This window comes from Coloeus monedula (assembly GCF_965178545.1).
Source record: "Coloeus monedula genome assembly, chromosome: 2".
Classification (NCBI taxonomy): Eukaryota; Metazoa; Chordata; class Aves; order Passeriformes; family Corvidae; genus Coloeus; species Coloeus monedula.
The window spans coordinates 28,562,439-28,589,842 of record NC_138782.1 but is presented as its reverse complement, the minus strand read 5'-3'; the positions used below and the strand labels follow the sequence as shown (position 1 = coordinate 28,589,842).

Here is a 27,404-nt window from a genome sequence, read left to right as displayed (position 1 = left end):
CTTGAGGTGATAGGCAAAATCTAGAACTTTTTTCGCAGCTCCTGATGTGCCTGAGGGTTTTAAGATATGCAGAGACAATACATAATGCCAAGACTATAAAATAGTCTTAAAAATATTTTTATTCTGTTATCAATTCTGGTTGGAAGCAAGCCTTAGAGAAAAGTTAAAATGTAAAAATACTCTTTTTACCTTTATTGAGAGTAAAGAATGTTCTTACCAGGTGTAGGATTATTTGGTGAGCTGATGTCTACTGTCACTATTAATAGCGTCCAGGGAATTTGTTCTTGCAGACCTCTTTGATGTATTTTCTCCACATCAACTATTTTTATAGACCAGAAATCACAGATGCCCAGGGCCTTTTCATTCTAATGGGAGAGCAATGCAGTCCTCTTGCAGAGGCTATTCTGGCACTTGTACCCTGCTTCAAACATTACAGGAGGAATAAAAGAACATTTGTAGGCATATTGAGGTGGGAAGAATGGCCCCAAGTCCAGGTGAGAACATGTCCAGCCTTAGCTGTGTGTATAATTATTTGCAAATTCACAAATTCTGATCAGCAGGAGTTAGAAGCAGAGGTCTGTAGAGCTCCAGATCCAACCGTGTGTCTGAGGCTACACGCTCTTCTGTGCACTCAGAGATGGGCTTCGCAAGAGATGGAATTCAGGACTCTGCTGTGATACACAGTTTCAGTAAATAATACTCCTCTGTTGAATACGTGAACTTCGGAGAGGACCTGTGATACACATTCCTGCTTTCAAATCTTCTGGAAACTGGTGTTTGAAGCAAAACAACAAGACCAGAGTATTACTGTGATCTGCAGTGCTGGGAACGCAGGAGCCAGAGTGTTGAATTGCAGTGAAAGCTCAGATCTGGGATGCTGCATCTCTCTGTAACAGATGAAGAATGCCACAGGACAAAGTGGTCACATTTTCCTTCTTGCTCATGTCTTGAAACAGTTTTCTTGTACTATTTTGTCATTTCATGAAGGGAAAAACAGATGCAACTCTCTGTAACATACTTGACTAGTAGAAGTGCATTTTGGCCAGGGTTGTGTTCCAGAAAATGGCACTTGTTGATAGAGCCCTGTGAACATAAGTGAAATAGGATGTAGAACAGAAGAGGGAAAAGATGAAAGAAAATTTTGCTAAAGATAATCCTGCCAAGTTGTTGCTTTATCCTGTGTGCTGTCAGTCTGCTGGCTGGTTTGGCCTGTTGTCAAGCATAGTGTCTTCAAAATTCAAGTTTGGTGGGAAAGAGAAAACATTTAAACAGGATGTCAAATAGGATGAATCAGTGATTTAGGAAAAGATGCCACTTGTAGTCTAACCAAGTATTTTTTCCTTTCTACATTTGAGGTGGAAGAATTTATAAAAGTTCTTGAAATTAACCAAACTCCAGGATTTTTGTCAACTGTGGGAACAGTTACTTAGTATTTACATGCTTAATCCTATTCATAAAGAGATTGTTTTGATACCAAAATGGAGCAGCAGTATGCCACTCTCACTGATATTTTCTTCCCTTAAATTTTGCAAAAACATACTTCCATTTTCTTGTTGTCTTCCAAATACCTAAACCTTCTGTAGATGTAGCTTGGTTAAGATTCTTAAATTCTGCTAATGAACTAAAGAAATGGTTGCAAATAATACTGTGCACTGCATGTGTGTGTGTATGTGATCAGAAACATGAGCTATTATTTCAACTGTCTGCTGGTTTTGTCCTCAAATACAACAGAGTACTATTTTAAATAACATACAGTGCAAATACTATTTTCTTGGTTATATTTCTCCTTTTTAATTAGAAGTTATAAATACATTGATAGAAATAATATGGATTACCAGACTTCTGGATGCTTTGCGATGCTTTGCCATGAAAGCACAAATTGGTCTTTACATAGGACTCTCTTCAATGTTTGCCTGAATTACATGATTTGTAGGTCTTTCAAATAGCATTTGAAGGCTGTGGCCACTTTTTTCTGTATCATACTTCTTAATCTTTTCTTACTTTGGAAAGAAGCTAAATGGCAGCCAAGTTTTTCCTGCAGGCTAACTTGAAAACTGATGATTTTTGAATGGTAAAAATTTGACAGGGATAACTAGGTTGGTTATTTTAGCCATTCTTTAATTTTCTTTACCTAGATCTTTAAGAAGTGTGGCCAAAGAATTATTTGAATAAAACCACCGGCAGCTTGTTAACATGTGTTTTGGTTATTTGGTCTAATTAGCTTAAACTTAATTTCACTCTTGACAAGTTGAAGGCAGTTTTTACTTATTATGTCAGAAATTATATAAATTTTGCTGGTGTATTGACTGTGGTGCCAGGTAAATGTTTTTATCTTGACTTAAGGAAGGTAAAGGTTTAAAACATATTTGCAGGATCATCTAAATGCACTGTGCCTACTTACATTAAATTAGACAAGTCAAAAGGAAGTGGTTTTAGGTACTCGGTTCTAATTCACTGCAGACAGGAGAATGAAGAAGTTGAAGGTGGCATTGTTGGAGGTCCAAGACACAGGGAGTGACTGGGAGTTGCCTGGACAGTAAAATGCCAGAGGCAGAACAAGTGAGGGATGTTGAGGTGGTCCAAAGACAGAACAAAAGTTAGTGTGAGACAGAAGAACAAAACAAATGGACCAAGGCTGAAAAGAATAAATTTTTGGAGAAAGGAGATGGATGTGTGCAACACCAACACTGTCAAGGAAGCATTGGAAGCAGAACTTGTGACACAGATGGAGGAGGAGGAGGAAAGTAAGAGTGTTTTAGAATGATGGCAGAATCAGAGATCAGAGGAGGGTTGTGGAGGGTGGACATGATACTTCTGGAATGCCGTGTTGAACAGGGAATATGGAAAGATGTTGCATGAAATAAGTGACACTAGGGCAAAGTGGAACTGGTCATGTTTATTAATGTTAGCAGTTAAAAGTCTGTCCCCATGTGAAGACAGAGACTGCTTGTCCTTTCAAAATCAGGTTCTCTTTAGATTCCAACATGTACCACTGACTAACTTGCACTGTCTCCATGGGGTTTTGTGATTCTGTATGAATAAAAAATACTGGAAAACTCAGTGCTGAGCCAGAGAGAAGCTGTAAGAAAAAACAGCTGTCTCAGTGTCCAGATAAAATGTTTTTTCTTTTTCCCTTCTTTTTTTCTTTGAAAACTTTCCCCTGTGCTGTACAAAATGCAATGGGATGCTTGTGTCCTCAATAATAAATTACCTGTAGATTCTGTTAGTCAGTCATGTTTGTAGTTTCGAATTGTATTGAAAGTTATGATGATTAGTCTCTGATGTTGAAGAAGTTGCAGATGTCTTTAAAAGAAAACATCCTGCTTAAAATATGCCCTTTTTATGATCATCAGCAGTCACCTTAGTATGGCAGTGTAATGAAACAGACTTTTCTGTTCTCTTTGTGGTTTTTTTTTCCATTTAGCAGTGATCCACTTTTAATAAAAAGGAAAAATAAGAAAGAAAATACTTTTCCTTAGTATTTGTCTAGGAAAATCTCTTCTTGGCACTGATTACTTCTCAGCCTACTCCCTATTCGTATGATCTCTTCAGATGTCTGTGGATGGTAGTTTGAGAGTGCATGAGGATTTTAACCTCAGTTTATAAACAATTGCACTTTCTTGCAGGTCTTGGTGAATGATGATGAATATCTGTATTTTTGATGGTTGGACCCCCTTCCCATAACAATATACTGCAAGCACAGCAGCATTTTATTTCTGGTCTTGTCATTTTTGTCTGCCCTTGCAGAATGTCAGTAAGTTTTCTGATGCTGGTAGTAACTTCCCCCTTTTCCCCTGCTTTGTTCTGTTTTTCCTGGAGCCTCTAGTAGGAACATGGTAGTTTGGATGCTCGAGGGCCTGCATACAAGATTTAATCTCAATATTTATCTAGAAGTGTGCAAATACTTAAAGGTATGCTAATTACATGTACGGAAGGAAGCCCGCCCTGATGATCAGGAGAGTTGTCCACTTGGCACTAGCTAGATAATCCGTGTGAAATTACCAAATCCTACAGAAATGTATCAACCCTGCAAGGAGGTGAAGCAAGTTTAGATTTAAATACGGAAGGAATTTACATTCTCTCACTTTTGAACAGACTATGGTATCTCTGAGGTGAAAGATCAGCTGAACTGTCCATCAGCTGACGGTTTGTTACTCCCTGAGCAGGGACATTTTTCTGTCCTTGCTCTATGTTTCTGCTTACTCTGGGAACAGACTGAATAGGTCCTGCCTGCCACTGCAGGGAAGAGCAGGAGAGAGCCAGGGTGCAGGTTTGGGAGCTGCTGAATTTTGGGGTGGTTTGTGACTGGAGATTCATCCAGTCTGCTGATTCTATTCTGCCCCTCTTCCTTTCCTCTTTATTTTCAGGTGGTGAAAGACCGTTTTACTTCATATACCTGACTGAACATCAGTTGATCACAAATAGGATTAAAAAAGCAGCCCCTCAAACTGAGATGCTGTGGCATAGCTGATGTATGCATATATCAGTGTCGGGGACATAAAGGGATTGAGGATGTTTGTGTCGGGTGTTGAGGAGAACCAAGTGGTCATGTAAGATGTCTCCTGTACTAGAAGTAGGCTGAAATTCTTCCTGTTCCACAAATTAAGCAATCCTTGAGGGGGAAACAAAATTAATTCCACTTAATTCTTGGGGACTCTTTTGCATCTGTCAGCATCCTGGAAAAACTGCTGTTTGCTAGGACCCTTCTTTGGTGAGCCAAAATTTGTTCTCCCTTCTCACAGCAGCTGGTCATTCAAACTGTACAGTGATGTTTGTTTGTAAATAGAAGTATGTCGTTACTGTATCTTAACAACAGAGGCTGACATTTACTTTGGGAACCAGTGTGGTTTTCTGGTTTAGTTGCATATTTTGATGTAAGCCAAAGGAAAGAGTTTACTTAAAGCTAAGCAGACTAGAAAACATTTACATGAAAGCCTGGAAAGATTTCTTAGTGATGCAGTTGAAAGCAGGACTATTTCCACTGCACTGTAATAAGACTGGAGCATTCTTTCCTTTTGTACATATTTGTGTGAAAAAAAGAGTGTTGGAGAGCATGTGGAGCACAAGATGAATGCAGAAGGATTTGCTTTCTGGTGTGCTGAGGCTAAGCAAATATGCAGACAGTCTTATTTTGCTGACGGCCTTGCCATTGAGACGTCCAATTTTAAAGAGACTTTCTGTAAAATAGATGAGCCACAGTGTCCAGTCTTTCACAATTGCATGGGAAAAGAAGAAGTAATCCAGAAGGCTTCCAAAGCAGAAGTATTTGATATGTATGGAAAAAGAGGATCTGTTGCCAAAGACTCTTGTATCAGATTAGTCTCTGCAAACTGGTAGTTCTGGGAGTGAGTAGCTTTGCCATGTTTTTTGTATGAAAGTAGTTTTCCCCTTCAAAGATGAAGATATAAAGAGAAGTTGTGCTGGCCTTGCAAAATACAAATGAAAGTTTGCTGAGTTGGAAGGTCAGTGCATGGGCAGCTCCCAGAGTCCATGGAAGGGTCACCACTCTGTGTGATGTTGGGTTGCAGGCTCTGGTGAAGTTGGTAGCATTGACACTAACAAAATGAAAGACATCCTGCCCCCTTCCCCTATTTTTTTCCCTCTCTCTCTCTCTCTCTCTCTCTCTCTCTCCACCTAGTACTACTCTCCCTTTTCCTGCTCTGGAGCTTTGACCCTTCCATCCTGTCAGGTTTCCCATTACTGCTTGCATGTAGCTTACCTCAATGTGAAGCAACATGGACAGGAGATAAAAGCATTCCTCTTGCAATATACTTGCAAACACACCCTTGGTTTGAAGAGTTGAGCCAGTTGGCATGTGTGTTACTGAAAGGCAGCTGAGAGGGGGAGCAGGTAGGAACCTGAGAGGGTGCAGTGCTCCAAAGCTGAGGCTGTTTCTCTTCTTGAACTGAGGTGTTGGACCTTGAACCTTTTTTCTTTCAGCTGCCTGGGATTATTTCTGTTGTTAAACTTCTGTATGTGGAGTCAGGCTGTGTAATAACTGAGACGAAGGCCTAATCCCTCTCCAAGGCAACCAGACAGTTCAGAAATTAAGGAATTCTGGCAGTTGGATACTTGTTGTGTGACATGGGCATTATTGCTAGTTTATGCTGTGATGCCAGTGTGTAAAAGCAGTGTGTTTGGAGGGGGTTTAGAAATGTAGCAAATGAAATATACAAAATACACAATTTAGCATTGCTATAAGGCGGAAGTCAGCTGTGTCACATAGAGGATAATGCTGTGAGATGGTTCTGCAGTGATACTGGAGTTCCTTTGTGCAGCAAGTCCCTTCAGAAAAGAAACTGTAGCAAAAATCTGAATGACAGAGCTAATGGTTGGGCAATATGTTGGAAAATTTTTTACAAATACTGGATTTCTTTGAAGCGTGTCCAGAATTATTCAGAAATGGTTCTGCCTTATGTGCTAGACAGTGTACAACCATGTCAATTTTCTGTGTAAATGTCAGACAAATTAAGATGGCTTTGGAAGAATCTGAATATGAAAGGGCAGGATATTTAACTGTAAATAGAAGGCTTAGGGAAATGTCTTCATGGGCAACAAAATGAATCTATATTTGTGCTGTGGCTTCGTGTCAAATTCAGGAATTTAGTAGGACTATTTGGACACGCTTTTAGCAGTGCTCAGTGTTTAATTATAAACAGCAAAGGTACATGGCAATGAATTGTCTTCTTGAAGATACTGAAGAAATCTAAGTTTGTTTAATCTTTGTATTTACCTTCAGTGCATTTTTACATTTAAAAGACCCTAAACTTCCAACATGCCTTAGCACAGTGGCACTTTTGTTCTCTGTTCTTTGTGATTTTCCTCGACTTGCATTTGAATTTTGAGGGGTGCAGCATGTTCATTTTCTTGCAGTACAAGCTGTAGAGACACTGAACTGGGCAAAAATCCTTGGTTTCAATATTATAAAATGGTTCATTCCTGCTGATGTTGGAGAAGAAGGTTGAACTCAAGGCACATGGGTATTTCAGTCTACATGGGTGTGAGATAGGACCATTGATGATTTTTTTCTTTCTTTTTGTGTCTACATTGCCAACTCTGAGAAGGCCTGAAACCCTCTGGTATCACAGATGGCAGCGGCCTCTTGGTTGACTCCAGGAGGTGGCCAAGCACTGAAGAATGTTCTCAGGCTGTGCTGGGCCATGTGGACAAGGTTGCACCAGTGTAAATGGCTGAAATGCCACAGTTCCTGTGCTCATACATGAGAGGAGTTACAATGCAGCTCCTTTTTTTTCTTAGCTATGTTAACTGTTCAAAATGAATAAAAATAGGAAAAGCATCCTGGATTTTTTTATCAGTAAATTCTTTAAATTGATACACACAGGGCAGGTCTATTTATCTCAAAGGGGCATCTTCTTAATAGCAGGTTTTTTCTGACTAAAGTGATGAAGGCGTGAGATTTTCAGTGCTATCAGAATGGCCTTTGTCATCATTTCTCCTGATTTCAGTTGCAGCTGAGTAGTCTGACAGCACTTTGTCCAGCTTGGTCTCTGATTTTAGAGCTAACTATCTACATTTTTTCCACATATATTTAATAGTTTATTTGTGTTAATCACTTTCTACAATGGTAGAAATGGTAGGTTCGTACAATTTGCAATATTGTATTACCAGCTTGATTTAAAGAAATGCTTACCAAATAGATGTAGTTGGTAAAGATTGCAGGAAATCAAAGATGCAAGGTACTGTAGCATTTTTTAAGTTGATTGAAACTTTCAGCTCATGTGTTGAACAATTTTTGGTTCTCAGAAAACTTTGTGTCCTTGTTTCTTTCTGTTTAAATAAGAATACATGTGATACCTAGCAAAGCTTTTTTATAATTTGGAATCAATTTAAAATGAAGGAGAACCCTGGTTTTCATTTAATGCCTGAATTTACGCCGTGATACCTTTTGCATACCTGATATTTGTCAACTTCATGGTCTGGAGCAGATGGTAACATCTATTTGTCACTTTATTAAGTGTTACTCTCATTCCAGGAATGCAATTGCTTGACTTTTGGGAAGAGATGAACAGAGTAATTTCAGATTCTGAGTTGATGTCTGGTATTCCCTACTCATCTGCAGTACCAGGACTGATACAATATCTCCAGAGCATCACCAAACTTGTAATATCAGTGCTGTCAGTGACTGCAGGTGCTGACATCCAGAGCTGTGGTTCAGCTGCTGCAAAGAGGATGGCCAAGCCCTCACTGTCAGTAGCTCATCTCCTGCACTGCGAGTTCCATGAGGTGCGTCTGCTGGCATTGGAAGCAATACTGCTGTGGCTGAAACAAAGAAATTCCAAGCAGATTGCAGAAGGAAGAGGAGGTGTATTGTGTTTACTCATTGATTTGGAAGACACTTTTCTCTCAATGGCTCTGAAGGAAACCAATCCCCAGTGTTTTTGCAAGGTAAGAGGTGCTTTTTTATTGACATTTTGTATGTTTTCAGTAAATTATGTTTTTAATTTTTAGATTATATTTGTAATTTTCAAAAATATATTTCATATATATTTCATGTATATTTCATGTATTTCATATATGCATTATGCTTTTTAAATAATGGGTGAGTAATTGGGTTTTTTTTACACTGAACAGGAGCTGTGCAATAATTTTGTAACAGATGTTCTTGTGTAAAAGCAAGAACTTCCTCTCTCCTTTCTTAGAACTATCCAGAGGGAATTTTTGTGTTCTTGGAGTGGAGCTTAAGTCAGTGTTTTATTGATCTCAAATGTGCACATTCCTGTTGAGACTGTAAATTCTTTGTTTGTGAATTGTGTCTGCAGGTGCTGGAAATTCTTTATAATATGGATCTCAGAAATGTGCTTCCAAAGACCAAATGCTCTATAAAAATGAATCCAAATGAGCTCTTAACCTGGAGCTTAAACCTTGCAGATATCCCCAGCAGGTATGGTCTGTCATGGATGTTGAAATACTTATATTTTAAAAACTTTTAACACTGATCATTAATATATTGGTTTGGGACTGCCCTTTGATTTAAAAATCCATGTTTCAGAAAAGTGAGTGTGGCTTATTTGAGTAAAGAGGGTTCTTGAGAATTTTTCAGAGAAGTTAGGTGTGGATCTGAATTACTAAAAAGGCCCCCAGGTCATACTAGACCCTGTAAATGTCCAGTAATACAGTTCATGAAGCACAAAGTTACTCTGGCTGTCCAGTGAGAGCCAGTGAGCATAGTTCTTCCTGCATGGTAATTGGGAAACACCCAGTTTAATGTAGAATTAGCAATTAGTATTAATGATCCAACCATACACTCGTTTGCTGTGAATCTGCCATCCCTCCTATCCTGGTTTATGGGCAGATGGTTTGTAGAAAGAATGGCAGATCTCATTTAACTTGTTGGATTGTCAGAAATGGTTAATCCTAATCTGTAGGGTTTGCACTCCTTACACAGACTGTAAAGCCAGCAGAAAGCACTGAAAAGCTGGAGCCAGTTTGTAGTTCCTACTGAATTAGAAGCCGTGTCCATCTCTCCATAGTGGAGTGGACAAACAGGGTTACAGTGTCCATGCTCTAAGGGTATGACATCCTGTTTCTGATAGCTTTTTAAGCCATGTAAACATTGCAGTCCAGTGTTACCAATGTCAAGGGTAAAGAGTTTAGAATAGCATTTTATAGCTGTGCACATTTGCTGCTGATTTGCACTAAGTTGTTCAAATGATGGGGAGTGGTCATTTCTGGGATGAAGTAAGATAGTGGTGGTAAAATAACACTGGCTGGTGCTGTTAGAGGGAAATGGCTGAAGTAGCTGGCCTTACTGCTCAGGTGTTGTCATTCCCCATGGTGGGAACAGGCTTCAGAAGCCACGGTGCCAAGAGCCATGTCCTTAGATCCTGCTAGGCAGCAGGGAAGCTTGGAAGCTGGCAGTAGGCATATTCTGCACTAGAAGCATTTCTAGCAGCTGTAGAAAATATTCCTGCAGCTAAACACCAGCTTGAAGAGATGCTTTTGTTTACAATTTAAAATAATGTCTGGGTTATTTGACTTGGGTTCCATTTTCAAATGTGTTCTTCTATGAGAAGTATGTAAATAGAAAATAAACATGAGAGAAGTGAAAGTAAGGGCATGTTTCATTTGCATATCAGCAACATGTAGCTGTAGCTAACATCTGCATCTCTAATGTAAAAGCTCCAAGTGCTCAGCTTGAAAAATACCTGTTGGTGATAATCAGAAATAATTAAGAGCTGGCTGGTTTCTTGTAGAGATGAAATGATGGCAGAAATAGCTGTTTTTCTGATATGTCCTTTGTCTTGTTTTCTCAGCCCTGAAGGTCAAACCATAGCTCTCAAATTTGCCTCCAAATTGATTATCCACCTTTTGCAGACCCATCAGCAGGTAAGGGAAATGGAGCTGATTAACAGTTTTGTAATTCTTCAGGTTTTGGTGATTGAAGCAGTAGTGTGGCTTCTTTTAGATCCACTCCCCAAGCTTGTGTTTTCTTGTGTCCTTGCATCATTTTTGATATTATGTCTTCCTCTCTGAATACGCTGCCATGTTCTGAAATGAAACAGCTAGGAATATCACCTCAGTATATCCCTCTCAGAGTCATTTTAAATACATATGTAAATATTTCTGATGGAGTAATTTCAGCTTCTGAGCCCATCCAAAATGGTCACTGTAGTGTGGAAAGGGAAATGCCTGTGGTGTTTAATGCTTGTTCTGAATCCAGCCCATTTACTGAAGTGCAACTTTTTTGTGGTTTCTTGATTTTTGGAGAGCCCACAGGAGGGCATGTCGGGTGGGAAGGCACGAAGCTAGAGCCGTGGTTGGGTGCAGTTCCCAGCCGGCTCAGATTTCTTTTGATTTTAAATTGTCAGTCTGTGATACGTATGTGTAGGGCAGAGCAAAGGCAGCTTTAGTGCTGGACATTCTTAAAAGTCTTTTCAAAGACACAAAACCCACTTAGTGGATATTTTAAAACAAACAAAACTCTCATGATCCGTTTTAAAAGGAAGATTTTTTTTCCTTACATAGCTGTTGTTTTTCATAGAATGAGCAGCAGAATGGATTCATATTATATGCTAATAACCACATCTTATTATAAAAAATATAGAATCAGATTTGCACATAAGAATTGAGGAACATGAATTATGATGTTAAATCTTTTTGTTAAAGGAAAGGCACAGTGTGAGGACTTAAGTATAACATAACAGAGGAATTAATGTAAAATGCTGTAACAATCTTAACTAGAAATACTAAAACAGCTTTCTCTAATAAGCATATAAATCTTGGGAGATCTAAGATATATCTACAGAGAGCTTTTGGCTTTGGGAAAGACCAGGTACATCAGTTTTCCATCTAAATTCTTTCTTTGGGCTTGCATTCAGTATTTACATCTATGGAAAGGATTTTCTTTTCCATAAGGTAAAAGTTAAGTTCTGTCTTTCTAGATATTCCTTCTATGTGTCTGCTTGAAATTTGAGTCATTTTAATATCTTGAGAGATTTTTATGTTTTGTTTTCACCTGTTACAGAATCTGTAGGACACACTCTGGCTCTGTCCCTTTGTGCAGTGCAGGTACATGGCCCTGTACCAAGCAGAATGAGGCAGAGTATCGTGAGGTTTCATCGATTCCTCAGTTAATGAGGTGGATTGAGAACTGGCTGAATGGCACATCCCAGAGGGACATAAGCAGTGTCACAGGGTCTTGTTGATCTGTCACTAGTGGTGCCCTCAAGGTTCAATACTGGGCCCAGTATTGTTTAACTTATCCATCAATGACTCGGTGGAGGGCCAGACCCCTGCTCAGCAAGTTCACTGACAACACAAAGCTGGGAGCAGTGGCTGATACCCCAGAGGCTGTGCAGCCCTTCAGAAGGGCCTCAGCAGGCTGGAGAGATGGGCAGAGAGGAACTGTCTGAAATTCAGCAAAGGACCAGCATATTTGTCTTTGGCTTGCATGTTTAGAAGAACTGAGGACACAAAGATATACTTTGACTTGTGTGGTCATTGGTGAGTCTGGTGTGAAGAGACAGAGCAAGAGACTTGCCTGTGAATACTGCTCTGACTAGAAGAAAATCTCCTAACTTCTAAATGGTCATGTGGGATTCACAACTTTGAAAAAACCCAGCATTTACTAATGAGCAGTATCCCTTTGGCAGGCCATAGTTCACTGTGATGGTAAGAGGTAACACCAGCTTGTACAGCATACTTCTCATGTGTTCTGTGCCTTCAGATTTCAGAAGAAATGTTGAAAAAATGGGTTCAGCTGATAGTGTATTTTTGTGGAGATGAGCAAGAGACAGAGATGCTGCTAGCAGCTGCTGAAGTTCTTAAAAGTATAACATCATTCCTTTTGATCAGTGAGAAGCTCATCCTTGGTAAGTAGCTTGAACAGTAATTTTCTGGATCTTTTTTGATGAAATCCATTAATACATGATTTCATATGTGTTGTGTGTGTACACACAGTCAAAACAGAATTACGTCAAATGGGGTTATTTGAAAATTTTAACAGGATTTAATTACTAAGCATAGAGATTTATTTAAATTCTGGTAGAAAGGACACGTGCACAGCCTCTTGCAGTAGCTTGGCAGAAGGGGCACATGAGATGTTGTTATGTCTCCAGGTCACTCACTATACATTGCTGTACAGAATTATGGGCTTGCAGTTGTTCTCTGACTTGAATCTTTCTGTAATACTCTATTGGTGATGGGGGCATACTTTATACTGGGAGTGTAACAAAGCTGTGCTGGCTGGATGTTGAAATTAAGGGCTTCAGTCTAGAAATGAGAGTCATGTTCTACTATAAGAATGATTAATAATTGGATCACGTTATATCCCCCAGGTATAATGATTTTTTTTTAAAGTTAAGATTAGATTGTCTCTTTAGAAAACAAAGAAAAAGAGAACAGATATAACCTACGCAGCCTTATTCAGCAGTTTAGTGACTGAGAGGCACAGTCAACTGTTTAGACCAAAGTTTAAACTTTGGTTTGGAAACTCTGGTTTGTTCTGGAGAATAGATGGGGTTTTTCTTTTAGCCCCCCCCCGACTTCATTGAATAGATAATGGGGGATTTTGTGACTAAGGGGATTTTGTGACTAAAGAGCCAGGAAATATGCAAGAATAGGTAGTAATAGGTAATAAAAAAATTATTTTGCATCCTGAACAGGACAGACAGCTTTAGTTTTAACTCCATGATACTTTATTCCAGTGTAGTTATAGAAATGTTTTTGGTTTAAGTAGCTTAAGTTCATCCATGTGGACTGGATACAAATATGTTTTACACAAGAAGAACAGTATATTTCTTAACCTGTAGATAGTGGTTTTGTGAAAAATCAGCTGTTATTATGAGATGTGCCTTTTAAGAGGTACTGGTAACATTTAACAGAGCTAAATCTGTTATATGAGGTAGACATTGCACTATTAAGTGTTCATAGTATCAGCTCTGGAAATCTTGACCTCCACCATGTAGATAAAGCTCTTCATAGGACAGACATCATTACCATTTTATGTCAAATGAAGACAGGGGAGGTACTGGAGTGAAAAAGTCCCAAATGCTGTGCTTCTCATCTGTTGTTATTTGGATGTGGTCCATAGATGATGGACAACAGTTTCTTCTTTGATCTTGTCAAAACAGTTGCTGATTTCCATGCTTTCCAGTCAGGCAGATGTGGTCTGAAATAAAAAATAGCAGCAGTTTGTATCCTGTATAAAATCCTAACAAAACAAATGAAAACAGACAAGTAAAAATAAATGCTTCCCAAACAGCCCAGAAAATAGACCCCCAAGGTCTGTTTGGTGGGCAGACCATCCCAGTTAGCTCTTTGCTCTGAGAATTGATGCAGAGGAAAAAAGATGCAGAGCTGACCCTCCATAGTACCTAGAATTGTGAGTCTGGGGGTCTTTACGACTGTGAAACTGTCAGTACTGCAGTGTTCAGCAAATCAAGGGCATGGTCTGGTGGTTAGTTGTAGTGATATAAACCCAGAATAATTTCCTTAAAGGGCTTCTGTGCATGTAAACAGCTTTGACTTCTATGCCTTCTTCTGCATCAGCTTGCTTGACCACATACAGTAAAAAGTAGAAGTTAAAGGAAACTGTGGTTATGTGAAATGGAGTTGTAGTCATTCCCAGGAGCTTCCATTATTATGTTCATAAGAGGAAGAGGGTGAATGCCAGTCTGTATGTTCTGGTTGACCCCATCATCTTTCCATCAAGCTGCTTGAGGGTTCAGAAAAAGTCTTTCCATTTGCAGACTTCCACTGCTTCTGGAGATAGAGTAGGAACTTGTCTAGATGGGAAATCTGGCAATTGAATCTATAAGGGAATAATTATTCTTCCCTAGCTGTACCAGTATAACATTATTGAGTGTGTCATGCTAGGAAAAAAAGCCACTTCTTTCTGAAATAATTATACTTCATGCCATTGCCACATAGGGAAGTTACAGGTAATACAGGAATGCTTCTTCTGCCTGTGTAGTAAAGCCTTGAGCAATTTACTTTGGCCAAGCAGTAAAATACAGTTGTCTGGCTAGCCTTGTAATACAAATCTCCGATAGACCTGCTGAAAACATGGTGGAAGAAAACCAGCAATGAAACACAGCTCTTCTGTTGTCTGTAGTCACCAGAAAGTAGTATCTAACAGCTGGCTGCATCTAAAAGTGAATTTCTAGTAGATTCCTTTAATCAGGATGTTCAACAAGACCAGAAAAGTCAGCTGAAAAATACCCCAGCAAACCTAGGAGTACAGCCTTGTGACTTGAGCTAGTCATCTATGGTGTGGCATGAAATGGCAGGAGGCTTTGCAAGGGGAGTATGGCTTGTGAGGTGTGAATTGCCACTGGGGTGGTGTGTGCTGTCTGCCTGCTTGGCCATTACCAGCTGAGCACCTCCCTCTTGGCAGCTCTCTCTGGTTAGTGTTAGCTGTGTACATGTAATTACCTCATGGATTAAACTTGTTTCCAACAGGCAGTGGGTGTAAGGCTGGCAGGGCGTACTGGTGAGTGCTGGGTTCAGGTGGATGTGGGAGAAGGAGGTGATGGGTAGATCCCTGAGAGGTGAGGTCTTTTGCTGTTTCCAGCAGGGAATGGCATTTGTGTCCAGCACTACTGGCAGTGTCTGAAGAAAACTTGGTTTGGCAGCCTCTGCTCCAGGCAGATTGCAACAGCAAATTCATGATCAGAGTGCATTGGTCAATTTTTGATGTTGCCAAACAGGAATTCTGCACAGAATTTTTGATGTTGCCAAACAGGAATTCTACACTCCCAGAAACTATAGGAAATGGAGTGCATTCACAACTAAAGTTGAACCCCAATAGAGAGGCCCATTCTCTTATCTGTAGCCCACTGTTTAAACCAAGCTGAGTCTGCCACCTAGATAAGGTTCACACATGCTGAAAATACGTTGATCATATTGCCAGTCTTTTTCCCAGTGGTTTGCCAGTGACTTTCATGTGTTGTGTTTAGGTGTGGAAACAGAGCTCTCTAACTTCTTTGAATGCATATAAGAAACAGACTCTAAATTTTCTCCACAAATAAATATAGGACTATCTGATACCCTTGGTCTGTGGAAATGTGTGATTCTACTGCTGCAGAATGAAGATTTGGTAGTAAGGGATGCTGCTGCTGAAGTGATACAAGTGGCACTGTCTGAAAAAAAGAGCAATGAAGGAACAGGTATGTTAACTTTATTTTTAAATATTATTGAATGTTTGGGAGGCAAAAGTATTTCTTTCTCATCAAAAATTTCTTGCTAACTGTAAAGTGCTCCATCCATCTCCTACAAATACGTACCATAAAAGATAACAGCAAGTTTGACGCCCACCATGCTTTATTATTTTGCTTTTACTGTTCTTGGTATATAATTTGCATATGGTTACATGGAGATGTAAAAAAGACAACAGCAGTACTCAGCTTTATGGTTCGTGCTGTGATGAGTCAACATTCACATAATTTCACAGTTAGAAAGTTCTTTAATACCAGCTCAGGTCTAATATAATGCAGTGCAAGACATTCCTTGAATCCCACACTGTTATAAGAGCCTAATCACAGAGAGACAGGAATCTAGGAAACACTGTTCGACTCATTGATTCATTATTAGACTTTGAAATCCATTTAGATCCAGATCAACAAAGACAATTCTCAGCATAACCCACAATGTGCTTTTGAGGATGTGGGCCTTTTTGTCTGCTTGCCCTAGTTTACTCAACCCTATTAATTTAAAAATAGCCACAAAACTTGAGTAGGCTTAGCTAATTAATGTGCTTCACTTTGAGAGTCTTTGCTGACACATTCTTCCATGTGTTGTGAATAAATTAGAATTTACTACCATGTTCACCTCTCTCTGGTGATCCCTGGTCTGTGCTACTCAGTAATGCCCGTACCAACTTGTCTGCGCTCAGTTCAAATTAAGTCAGCCCCCTCCATGTGAACTTACTCTAGGCTGGAGATACAGCAGCTCTGTGGTTTAAAAAAAAATAAGCAAAGGCAGTAAAATTATGTTTTCTACTATTGTAGATAGAAGAAGGCAGGAATATGCTCATGTGGCAAGTGTGGTTTTGAGCTGGCACTGTTCAGGCACAGTGCTGTGGGGTAGAAGGTGGTAAAAGGAGGGATATGGTATGGACAGCTTTTGTCTTCCTGTTAAATCCCACAGCTCTGATTCCAGCACTGGCATCACAGCTCTGACAGTTTCTCTTGTCCCAGCTACAGCTCTCTTGAGTATTGAGGGGCTCTGTGTGCATGTGCCTCAGGTCCCCAGTGCTGGCCTTTGGGGGCATCCTCAAGTGTCTCAAGGTCGTACTTTCTTTGGGAATAATACAGTGCTGGGTTGTCTCTCTGAGTCCTTGTATCTTCTGCTTTCTCCCTTGTTCTATCCTGGTGCCAAGGGATATTTTCCTGTAATTGGATGAGGGCTCTGTCCTGCTAATTAATACTAAGGTCACATCAGTGCTTGCTCTTATAACTTATCTCTTTGTAAAGCTGAAGTGACCTTAATTGAGAAAATAAAATAAGAATTGTTTTTTATTTGCTATGTTCCTAATTAGGATGGGGACCCCACTCCCCAAACTTCTGTTAACCCCTTAGTTACACTTAGCTGTGCCTTCCTGTTTTATCACTTAAACTTTTTGCAATGAAATGTGTCTGTCTTCTGTGACTAAAAAAGAATGCTGCATTTGAAAAGAGATAATTCAGTTTCTTTTCATGTCCATTTTTCATCATTGTTCCTTCCTGTGATCTTTTTTCCCTGCTAAACTCCTTTCACTTTTTGTGTTTTGCTTTCTAGCTTTTGGGGGGAGTGGTTTTGCCCTTGTGGTTTTTATTTATAACCAGATTAAAATTACCTTAGCTTTGTACGTTGTTTGTTTACTTCCATTTACCCCCTTTCTTTTCATGTGCGTGTGAGAGTATGCAGTATGTGTGGGTCTGTGGTTTAGATATTTCATAGATCACCAGTGCTCTTTGTCCTGGGAATTTTTAAATTACACTCAAATATCTGCTTATTTTTTCTCAAGTTTTCATACCATGAAAGTCTGATTTTTCATCACAGCACTGACTTTAAAATAACTAAACCCATAGAGTGAAATTCATTAGAAGCTGTGAAACAGCTCTCTTTAAAATTCTCACTTTATAACAAATTACTGGATGTCCTAAATTAACTGACTTTTCATTTCCATTTATGATGATAAATTAGTATTGTGGCCCAGCAGTTTTATCATGAGATCGAAAAGATGACTTGACATCAGAAAGAGGAATGGATGTTTAGAAACCTGTTTTATACATTTTGTAATTGTTTCACTTTTATATCATTACCATTACTGCTCGCTAACACGAGAGAGTAAAGAGACTATTATAATTTCAGCTTCATTTGTTCATCAAAAGTGTTGTGTCCTAGTAGCCATTTATTTCCAGAAATACTGCACTGTAGGATTAGATTATGCTGTGTTTCACCTTTTACTGCTGTTAATTCACCATACAGAGAGCAGGAATGCTGCTCACAAAATTCAAGCACTGAGCTTGCCAGAAATTTTGGCACTAGCATCTTCATATCCACTCCTCACAAAATCCTCTTTTCTCACTGTGTACCCAGCATGTAAGGGAGGAGGAGGCTGTAGCTGCCTGCAGAAGAACTGCATTTATTGTGACTTAGGGAATCAGTGCCATCAGTGCTTCATTAAATTGAGATCCAGAAGAATCTATGACTATAGCCTGACAACTGCCCCTGCCCTTCCTGCGTGATACAGGTTGGCATCTTGTTTTCCCATGGAAGAATAGAGTAAGAAGGGTTATGTACTTGTCTGTTACATTTGGACCAAGGCTGAATTAGTATCTTGTTCAGCAGAGCAAGGTGAAGTTGGACTGGTGTTAACAATAACAAAGTTATTTGCATAGACTGTTCAGAGAGTTGTCGTAGCATGTTTTTCCTTTACATGTGTGTTGCTGAATAACAGCACAAATGTGTTGCAGTATGGAACTGTCAAATAATAGGTATTTTCATGTTATTTGTAGATGGTGAAACTGGAGGCAAATGATCCTGTATTACAGTGTGGTTTCACTTCCAGTAACAGCTCCTATCTTGTGTAATTCTTTGAAATGCTATGTGAGCTCCTGGAGGAGAATATGAACTTGGTTTCTTGTTGCTCCCTCTTGGCTTTTGGTGAGGGCAAACCCCCCAATCTCCTCAGGTAACTAATCCATGCAGCTTTGGATCACTCAGATTATGAAAGCAGTAAGCTTGTGGAGCCAGAAATGCGTGGTAACATGTGATACAAGAACCCTGTGAAAATTGCAGCCCCCGTTTTTGTTTGGAAGGAGAAAAGCTCAAAAGGCCAAATGCTGAGACACCGCAGGGCTCCTGTCCTCACTCTACCCTACTATTCGCCCCCCCCAAGAAAAAACCTACAAGCTCTACTATTTTCTTCTAGAAGGCAAGGACTTCTACTGTTACCAGTACAGTTCACTTTTTAGATTTATTTTATTCATACAGAGAAGCTTGTTTTAATTTTTTAGTACGTGCAAAAGCTCATGTTTAGGAGGGGAAGCTGCTGAAGTTAGCTGATGGCAGTCATTTTCTGAGCAGAGCAGGTCAAACAGAATCCTGTCTCACCAGAAAGGAGAAAAGCTTCTGTTTTCCTTGCTAAAAATACCAACTTAGCAGGTAGTTAAGGTTTTCCTAATAACTTGAACAATATAAACCCCATCTGTAACTCAAGGTATTGTGTGTACACTTTGTTGTTGTTTCCTCATGCATTGAGGTGTAAACCTCTGGGGGATTGTTTTATTCCTTTTAGTATGAGGGAGGGTACAGGAAGTATTGTGTTCAGTGTAAAGGTAGAATAGTTGCTTTGAAATCTAATTAAATTAGTGACCCATGGCTGTGTAAAGTCTAGACCTATTCACAGCAGCATTTTTTATACAAGAGGGTTACTCCTTACAAGAAAGATGATTTAAGTTCGGGAAACAAGAGTGCTTTTTCCCTACTGGTGATTGCTTTACTAAATATCCTGAAAATTCAAGTAACTGTGCTAGAACAAAAACTGTATTTATTGGTGAAATTTTCCTCTATGGCTTTTTTTTTAATCTAGAGAAGTATTATGTGAAGTAAGGTGATGAGTTTGTTAGTATTAGAGGAGTTTGAGTAAAACTGTTTTTCTGCCGTTATAGCCAAACCAATCAAATTCTATAAAATTCTGTATTAAAAAGTACCTTTAGTCAGCTTAACCTTTATGTTGGTAAATTACCAAATTAACTTTAAATGAGTTTAAGAGCATTTTTAGTGTCATCAGCGTTAGCACCAATTTAGCTGATTTTTAAAATTGAACTGAATTAAGCTTAGATGAGCAATTAGATTTGCAAACTTGAGGAAATTTTCTGAAAGTGCCTGAATGATTTAGCAGCCTAGATACTCTTCTGGAATATAATTGAGGACTTCAGGAACTTTCTGCTACTTTTATTGTGAAATAGCAGTTTTGTACAGAGATGAGCAAGTTACTTCCTGGGCTGAGCTGTGTGGCTGCAGCAGAGCTTGTGCAGCCCAGGGCAGGTAAATGGCCTTCTCTGAGCACCACCATCACTGGGTGCAGTGTGAGCATCTTTGAAAATCAGTCTAATATTGTTATTGCTATTTGTCTTAGGTTTTGAGTAATTCTGAGCATGATGCAGTTTGTTTTAATCCACTGGCTAAAATTTCAGGTATATTATCTCTGTTCCTTTGATTCCCATTTCACATGCTTAGGAAATAAGGAGTTTCCAAACAAAAGGCAATGCAAAGTTCTCTTTTCTTCTCTTGATGATTGTTCCCTTCCTGATAAATTCTACTTTTTATCTTCAGGAAAAATCATCAGTGAAAATGACAAATGTCCTGGTTGTTTTGATTCACCAGCAAGGGGAAAAAAAATGTTATTAGCTGGCTGGTTTAAAGAAGCCAGTTCCACCTTCTGAAGGGCATTCTGTTGGGAAGGGGATGGCATTATGGAGCAGACTGAGTTGAGGTTCTTGTGGAAGTCTTCATTGCTGGGTGTTTACCTGTGTTTTAGTGGCCCACACTATTTCAGATTTATCTTACTGTATCAGGCATGTAGGAGAATTTTAACAACTTTCATTTTGTTTATTGGCCAGAGAGTATAAATATGTGTAAAGGGAGCAGTTTAAATGTGCTTCTTCGGCTGGTGGTGAGGGAAGAAAAAATATCATTTAATTAGATGGAAGCACTAAAACATTTTCAAGGTGTCTCTGAATTCTCCTCTAGACTTAGACTTCAGACCTAACCATCTGACTGGGTAGGACCTTTCTTTTTGTGAACCATGCTGTCACCTTGGCATGGAGAAAAGCAAAGCTGCTTGTTGCTTGCACCTCAGTTTTCTTCTTCACACATCATTAGTGTAAAAATCAAGGTAAATTCAAACCAGACTTCTTCATGAACGTGGAGTAGGTGTGGCTGCCATGAATGTGTGTGGAAGAAGGCTTATGTGTGGGGTTTTTTTTGGCAGAGTGATGGTGTAAATATGCCTTAGCAGAGGTAGGGAAGGTTAAGGGACAGTCAGACTATCTGTATTAACATTTGAAAGAAACAAGGGGAGAAGGAATCCTGCTCAGATTTATATTTCTTGTTCCTATCCTCTAAAAATCTTTCTCGGTGAACCTCAAGCTGTGCAGAAGGTTTCATACATATGTGCCCTAAGAAGATCTAGTAAATCACTTGAGTAAGAGATAATGCAGCCTGTGTGATGTTAATGCAGCACAATGGTCTGGCAGTCATCATCAACACCACAGGTGATATCAGCAAATGATGGGTGACTGGCATGATCCCAAAACTTGTACCCAAAATGTCCTTTACAACTAGTCCATGAAGCATTTCAGGACAAGTGGCTCAGATTTCATCTACTCCAGTTGCTAGTGAAACAGCTATGAGTAACTGCTGGGCAAACCTGAAATGCTAAATGGACATTGGTAGTGTTTAAATGCTAAAAATACCATTGACATTGGTGGTGTTTAGCTGCACAGTAAAAGCATCCCACTTATTGCATGGGAAACACTAAAGAAAGGTATTTTACTTTATTCATTGCTTCATTTGCTTGTTGGCATTTAAAACTGTTTTCAAACTATTCATTAAAATAAGTGCCAAGTTTGTCCATAGCAAAAGGAGCTCTTCTTCCACATGTTTGTCATTGGGTAAATGCATGAAATAGATTTCTTAAAGCTTTAGTTCACGAGCATGTCAAGTTAACCCCCCTCTCCCCAGACCTGTTTACTTGCAAATGCTCAGTCTGTGCTGTGGGATTGGAGATGGAGAATACCTGGAGGTTAGAAGCTGTGCACCGCTGCCGTGTGCAGTATGCACGTTTTAAGTTGCTGTGTCTCTGTTGATGAAATCTAAAGGAGAGATGCCAGCAAACTGTTCAGAACTCTCCTTTTCATGTCACTAGTGTGGTTGTCCTCTTGCCAAACTAGGGGACAGATTCACCACCTCTTGCTCTGCTTCCGTGCTGGTGTAGCCTTCCAGTGAGGCAAGTGGGAGGACGGTGGTGAATACAACAGATGTCAGGTTACTCTGATCCTGGACAAAGATTAGTGCGTAGGGTTCTACTTTTCTCATGCACTGGGTGATTGCCCTGGTGTTCAGGTTAGGCTAATAGGCCTCTGAGGCTCCAGACAGCTCCTTCAGTTGTGGCTCTTAAAACCAGTTCTGGCAGCTGCCTGGCTTTGAGGAATAAGTGGTAATTGCCCAGACATAAACTAGGGAATTGCATGCATGCAGACTGGTTTAAGGATGCATTAACTGGCAAGATCTTAGGTGTAAGATTTCCTTTGCTTGATTTAAGTCAGACTTGTGCATTTTCTTCTCTATTCTGACGTTTGATTTTCCTCTGTTTAGAGGTTTGATGGAGGGGTTACAAAAAGCACAAAGTCAGAACCTGGCTGTGGAAGAGCTTACTGACTCTGCTGCCTGGAGCTCTTCCACTAGCCAGCCTGAGAGTGGAGTGGTTGGTAGTGCTGTGGGTGGGTGGCTACAGCTGCATACAGAAGACTGAACCACTTTCGTTCTAGACACATGACTTGCTGTGATGCAGCTGCTATGGTGTGGAAAGTTAAGAGCTTTCCACAAATGGATGAATTTCAGGTCTTTCCTAATGCCCTGGGTAGGTAAAAACAGCCTTTTGGAAAGACCATTTTAAATGCACTTATTGCCACCGATGATTTTCAAGCTGCCTTGAGAATTGCTTATAATTTTGGAATCTGTTGGTCAGAAAAATCTCCCAGACAGATCTTGTGATATGCCACGGGTGCTTGGGCACAGTCCAGAAAGTTCTCACAGTGTTGTCTGGGTTACTAATGGAAAACTGCTAATCATATTAGCCAAAATATGTTTATGTTCCATGTACTGGGGACAATTGGAAGGAAGGTTAATGAAATTTTTTTCTGGAATCAGCTCAAGGATTTCTTCCGCTTTGTGAGTATTCTTGATAACTGCATTCTGGTAACTAAATAAATGTGCAGCTCACTAAACAGAAATTCTAAGCCTTCTGTGAAAGAGGAGTCTTTTGAGCTGAATGTTAGCATTTAAATGGAAGGCATTTATCCAAATGGCCTTTAAGCTGTAGAAAGCAGAATAGACATAGACAAGACCCATCCAGGCAGAAAAGAGTATGAAAAAGATGCAGTACAGTCAAACGCAGAAAAAAAATCACAGCAAAGCGGAGCTGTTCCTGTTGCAGAATGATTTTCTAGAAATTTAAGTTTATTTTCAAAAAGTTGTATATGGAATCTGTGTGATACCCTGTTACAAGCAATACTTCTTGAGGTCTCAGAGGAGAGAGAGGTGTAAAGTAGTGGCAACAGTTTACGCGTTCTATTCCATCACGGTGTAGGACTTTGTATTCAGAGACACTGTAAGGTGATGACATCTCTTCAGTTCCATTAGATAAGGCCTGTTGAGGACAGGGGGAAGGTCACACAGCTGTGTGTGTATTCTGGGAATGCTCTGATGTGGGCCTGGCGCGGGAGGCGGCGGCTGCTGCCCAGAATGACCAGAACACTCTGCAGGGTGAAGTGCACTACATGTCACTGAAAAGTAGCATAAACCATGGAAGGGAACATCAGTGATAGACACCATTAAGCTGTCTGTAATTGTAGGATCATAAGTAGATAGGGTTCAAACAGAAAAGGGACAACATTCTTCTTAAAATGTTCAGTGTTGAACCTTCTGCTTAAGGTACCCTGACTCTGGCTGCATCATTTTATCCTTTCCAAGCTTTTAATGGTTGATACTTCCTTCATGGAGAAGGATTTATGTGGAGACACAAATGTGTAATGATGACCATTTAAATCTTGGCAAACTAAATAAGTGGCAAATACCTGTGCTATTTGGTGACTACCTGGTGACTATGATGACCTTATATTTAAGAAGTTTGTTCCAGAGAGCAAAATGACACGTGGTAGAGATTATGAAACACTTACTGTGGCTAGAAGCTGTAATTAGGGGTTTTTTTACATCTTCTTTAATTCTAAGAAGGTAACAATTACGTGTCAGTTGCAAGGATGAAAGAATTGAGGTCTAGGAGTGTAAATGAATTCATCTGGTCTTTTTGCTAGAATAAATGCAGGGCTGTTTCAGGAGCAGATTTGACCTGTAGCCTAGTTGTGTCGTATTTTTATTCTAATAGGTAAATTTTGTGTCTTTGTAATAGTATTTCTGTTATGTGTGGCATTCTACTTTTACATCCTTAAAGTATCTCCTGTTGTTATGAAAACTTCTGGAAGATTGGGAAATAATTAGGTCTTAAAATTGCATATGTAGGAAGATTGTTTCCAGGTTTAATGGTGACTCTTGAATAGTGGTGTTTAGCTCTTTTCATTAGATACAGAGGAAGAGTTGACTGAAAATATGGCTTAAATATTTTTGTTCAGAAAACTCTCTGGTGATTACTTTTGGGCTCAGGGACCCATCACTGCATTTGCTGACTGCCTTTTTTATTTTTTTCCTTCTGATGCCAGTGTAGAGTAAGGCTGTTTGTTAGCCACAGCTTACCTCCCAAACTTGGGAGTTTTTGCATGTGAGTAAAATATTAATGAAGAAGCGTTGACTTGAAGCCAAAGTGAATACACACCCTCCTGCAGATTTTTATGAAACTTCCTAAGCTTAGGAAGCCAGGTTGTCTGATAAAAGTGTAAAAGCCTTGTCCCTGTTAGCTCAACAAGTGTGTGCCCTTTTGATACAAGCAAAATAGCACCACTGTTGATTATCATCTGCTTTGAAAGCATTGCACTTTATTTCTAAGAGATAAATATGGTATTTTAGTTCAAAAAAAAATTGCTTTTTACTCCTGATTAATTATAGAAAAAGTAAGCATCAGTCTTAATTATCTTCATTGAAAAAGTAATTTTGCAAACCAGGCCAGTAAACTGTGCAAAATCAGCCTCTGCAGAAGTAAACAAAAACTGAAGGACTGATCATATTCTTCTGAATAGAGCTATTTTGTGCTTTCTCTAAACAAGCTGGAAGTGCAGAAGAGTCAGTGCTTTGGAGCAAATGTACTCTGCTCCACAAGAGCATGACAGAATGTCAGGGAAGGCCAGGGGAAAAGAAACTGTACTGTTCACCCTACATTGGCTAGTTTTTACAGCTAAGTCAGGAAGAATTGTGGGGGTTTGTTGGTTTGGTTTCTTGTTTGGTTTGTGTAGCTGGCATTCTGCATTGCTAATTTGTGGGCATGCTGAGAATCAAGAAAAATGTTAACCTCTTAAATCGTATCTAGACTTGTGAAGTATTATTTTAACAGATTTATTTAGAGACGTAATTGAAGTTCTGCATTTGCAAGACCCAGCCTGTAGTCTCTATGACATTTTGCTATTGTATTCAGCTCTTGTTACACCAAGGATCAAATGTTTTATTTAAATAAATTGACTCCAATTTTATTAGTTAAAAAAACTGAAATGAAACTTGCACTTAAAAGGTTGTAGCTTGTCCTTTATCTGTAAAAAGGAAGTCTGGGCACGAATTGTGTTATTTTGCTGACCAGTTGCTGCAGTTCTTTTATTAATACTGCTTCTTCTGTTTCACTGGTACTCTGAAAGGGTAAAGATGTCCCAAGAAGTTTCGTTTTGAAAAAACAATGGCTACCTGAGTAATTGATATAGGGGACAGGTACTATTAAAAAGTAATTTTTAAAGCTAGATTATGTTGAAAAGTAGCCGAGCAACAACAGAAAAGAAATCCTGTTGCTTCAAGAAGAATTGCTCATTGGTTAGGAGTTGAGAAAAGGGAATAAGGGAAGGAAGAACACTGGAGGAATTAAGGGGAGTTGCATACAAATTAAAATAATTTCATTTTATAAGGAGCTCACCTTCTCAGAGCATCCAGCTAGGGGGTTAGACATAGTTAGAAACTGGGATATGGAAGTTGGTGGTAGCTTTTTGATCCTTTGTTGCCTGGCATAGGTGAAAGCTGGAACAAATAGGGTGCTATTCTAACTGTGACTGTGCACAAAAAGGCTTTAGTTACCCACAGCCTGCGACCATCCTGCTCCTTCTCAGATTGCTTAAGATGCAGGAGTCCAGATGGATATGGACCAGCATCTCTGATATTTTTGGTATCTTGAATATGAACTTCCCACACAGTGCAGTTGAGTACTGCATGCTAGAAGTTCTGAAGGGAAGGACTTGGGAGAGCCCTGGGCAGGCAAATCCATACACACATGGAGTTCTTCATAACAGCTGAGCTGGAATGCCTGCTCATATCCCAGAGGTGTTTCAGTATGAATGAGGAGATGATCCATTCCTGCCTGCAAGCTGATTTTTATACACAGAATTTCATTTGTGTGTTTGTGGGTGGGAGTGAGGTAGAGGATATAAATACCTTTGCAAACTAACCTAAACCACCACCTTGTTTTCACGTAAGTCAGCACTGAGAATTTTTAATGACCAAGATAGTTCCTACCTGTGCTGGAGTCAAAGTGGCACCTTAGAATGAAAGTTGTTTTTATTATATTACTGATTTCCTGTGCCACAGCCTTCCCGCTGACTTGGTTACTTTAATTCCTGGTGTGTTGGAGGCGGGGTGGGGGGAAGCAGTTGTGGGACACAATGGGCTCTTACTTCAAAACCTGAGATGTGTAAAACTCAATGTCGCTTTTTTTTCTGTAATCAGTTCCAAATGAGCGCTTACAAGGGGAACTCGGAACTGGCTTGGTTGAACAAATTGATTTCTCATGCTTGAGAAAGTAAAGTTAAACATCCTTGGGAAGCCTAGAAATTTAAATTTTGACAACTAGACTTTTTATAAAAAGGGCTTTTGATTTATTAGATTTAGAGCAAGACTGTTGAAATCACCTTGAGGAGCAGAATTATTTATGGCAGCTGCTTGCAGTACCAGTGTAATGACACTTTGGCATGTTTTTAATTTTGTTCCTTCACATGCTCTGTGCTGTGTTAATGATCACCTTGTCATGCAGGCAGTGGAAAACAGTTTTATAAATAATTCCCACTGGTAAGATGAAAGTGTTAACAGAAATACTTTAGTGAAGGTCTTGATTAACTTACACACTTGGCTTGATCACAGTGAAGCTTAGACTTACAATATCTTGTTACCAGGGCTAATAAAACCCATTCATTTTTTCATGTACTGTGTTAATTACCCTTCTACTTTCCCTCATGGGCAGACAAGCAGAGACTGATGTCATGTTGGTGTTGAAGACTGAAGTTACACTTTTAGGCTTCTCCTTGCTGTACTTACAAGTTCCTACCCAAACACAACTAACCTTCCCTAATTCCAGAACCCGTATATTGTAATACTACAAACTAGACCTTCAAGACTATAGATTCGGTGCTCTGTTTAACCTGCTTGTACTATAAACAGCAGAAGAAAGATCTTTGAAGTATTTTTTTTTTCAATTTCCTCGTACTTACTGAAAGCTTGTTGTTTAATGTACATGCGTTAGGAAGCACAACTAAAAT

General features: G+C 39.5%; 1 protein-coding gene across 1 annotated transcript in view; it reads left to right on the top strand.

Annotated features, from left to right (window-relative positions):
- Positions 1-27,404, top strand: part of THADA (THADA armadillo repeat containing) — a gene marked incomplete at its 5' end in the record, with an annotated part of 153,336 nt that overhangs the window by 110,568 nt on the left and 15,364 nt on the right. The window contains 5 exons of the mRNA XM_082302617.1: positions 7,994-8,406; positions 8,781-8,902; positions 10,275-10,347; positions 12,188-12,332; positions 15,498-15,629. Coding sequence (XP_082158743.1) covers positions 7,994-8,406; positions 8,781-8,902; positions 10,275-10,347; positions 12,188-12,332; positions 15,498-15,629 — 885 coding nt within the window. The remainder of the gene's footprint in view (positions 1-7,993; positions 8,407-8,780; positions 8,903-10,274; positions 10,348-12,187; positions 12,333-15,497; positions 15,630-27,404) is intronic.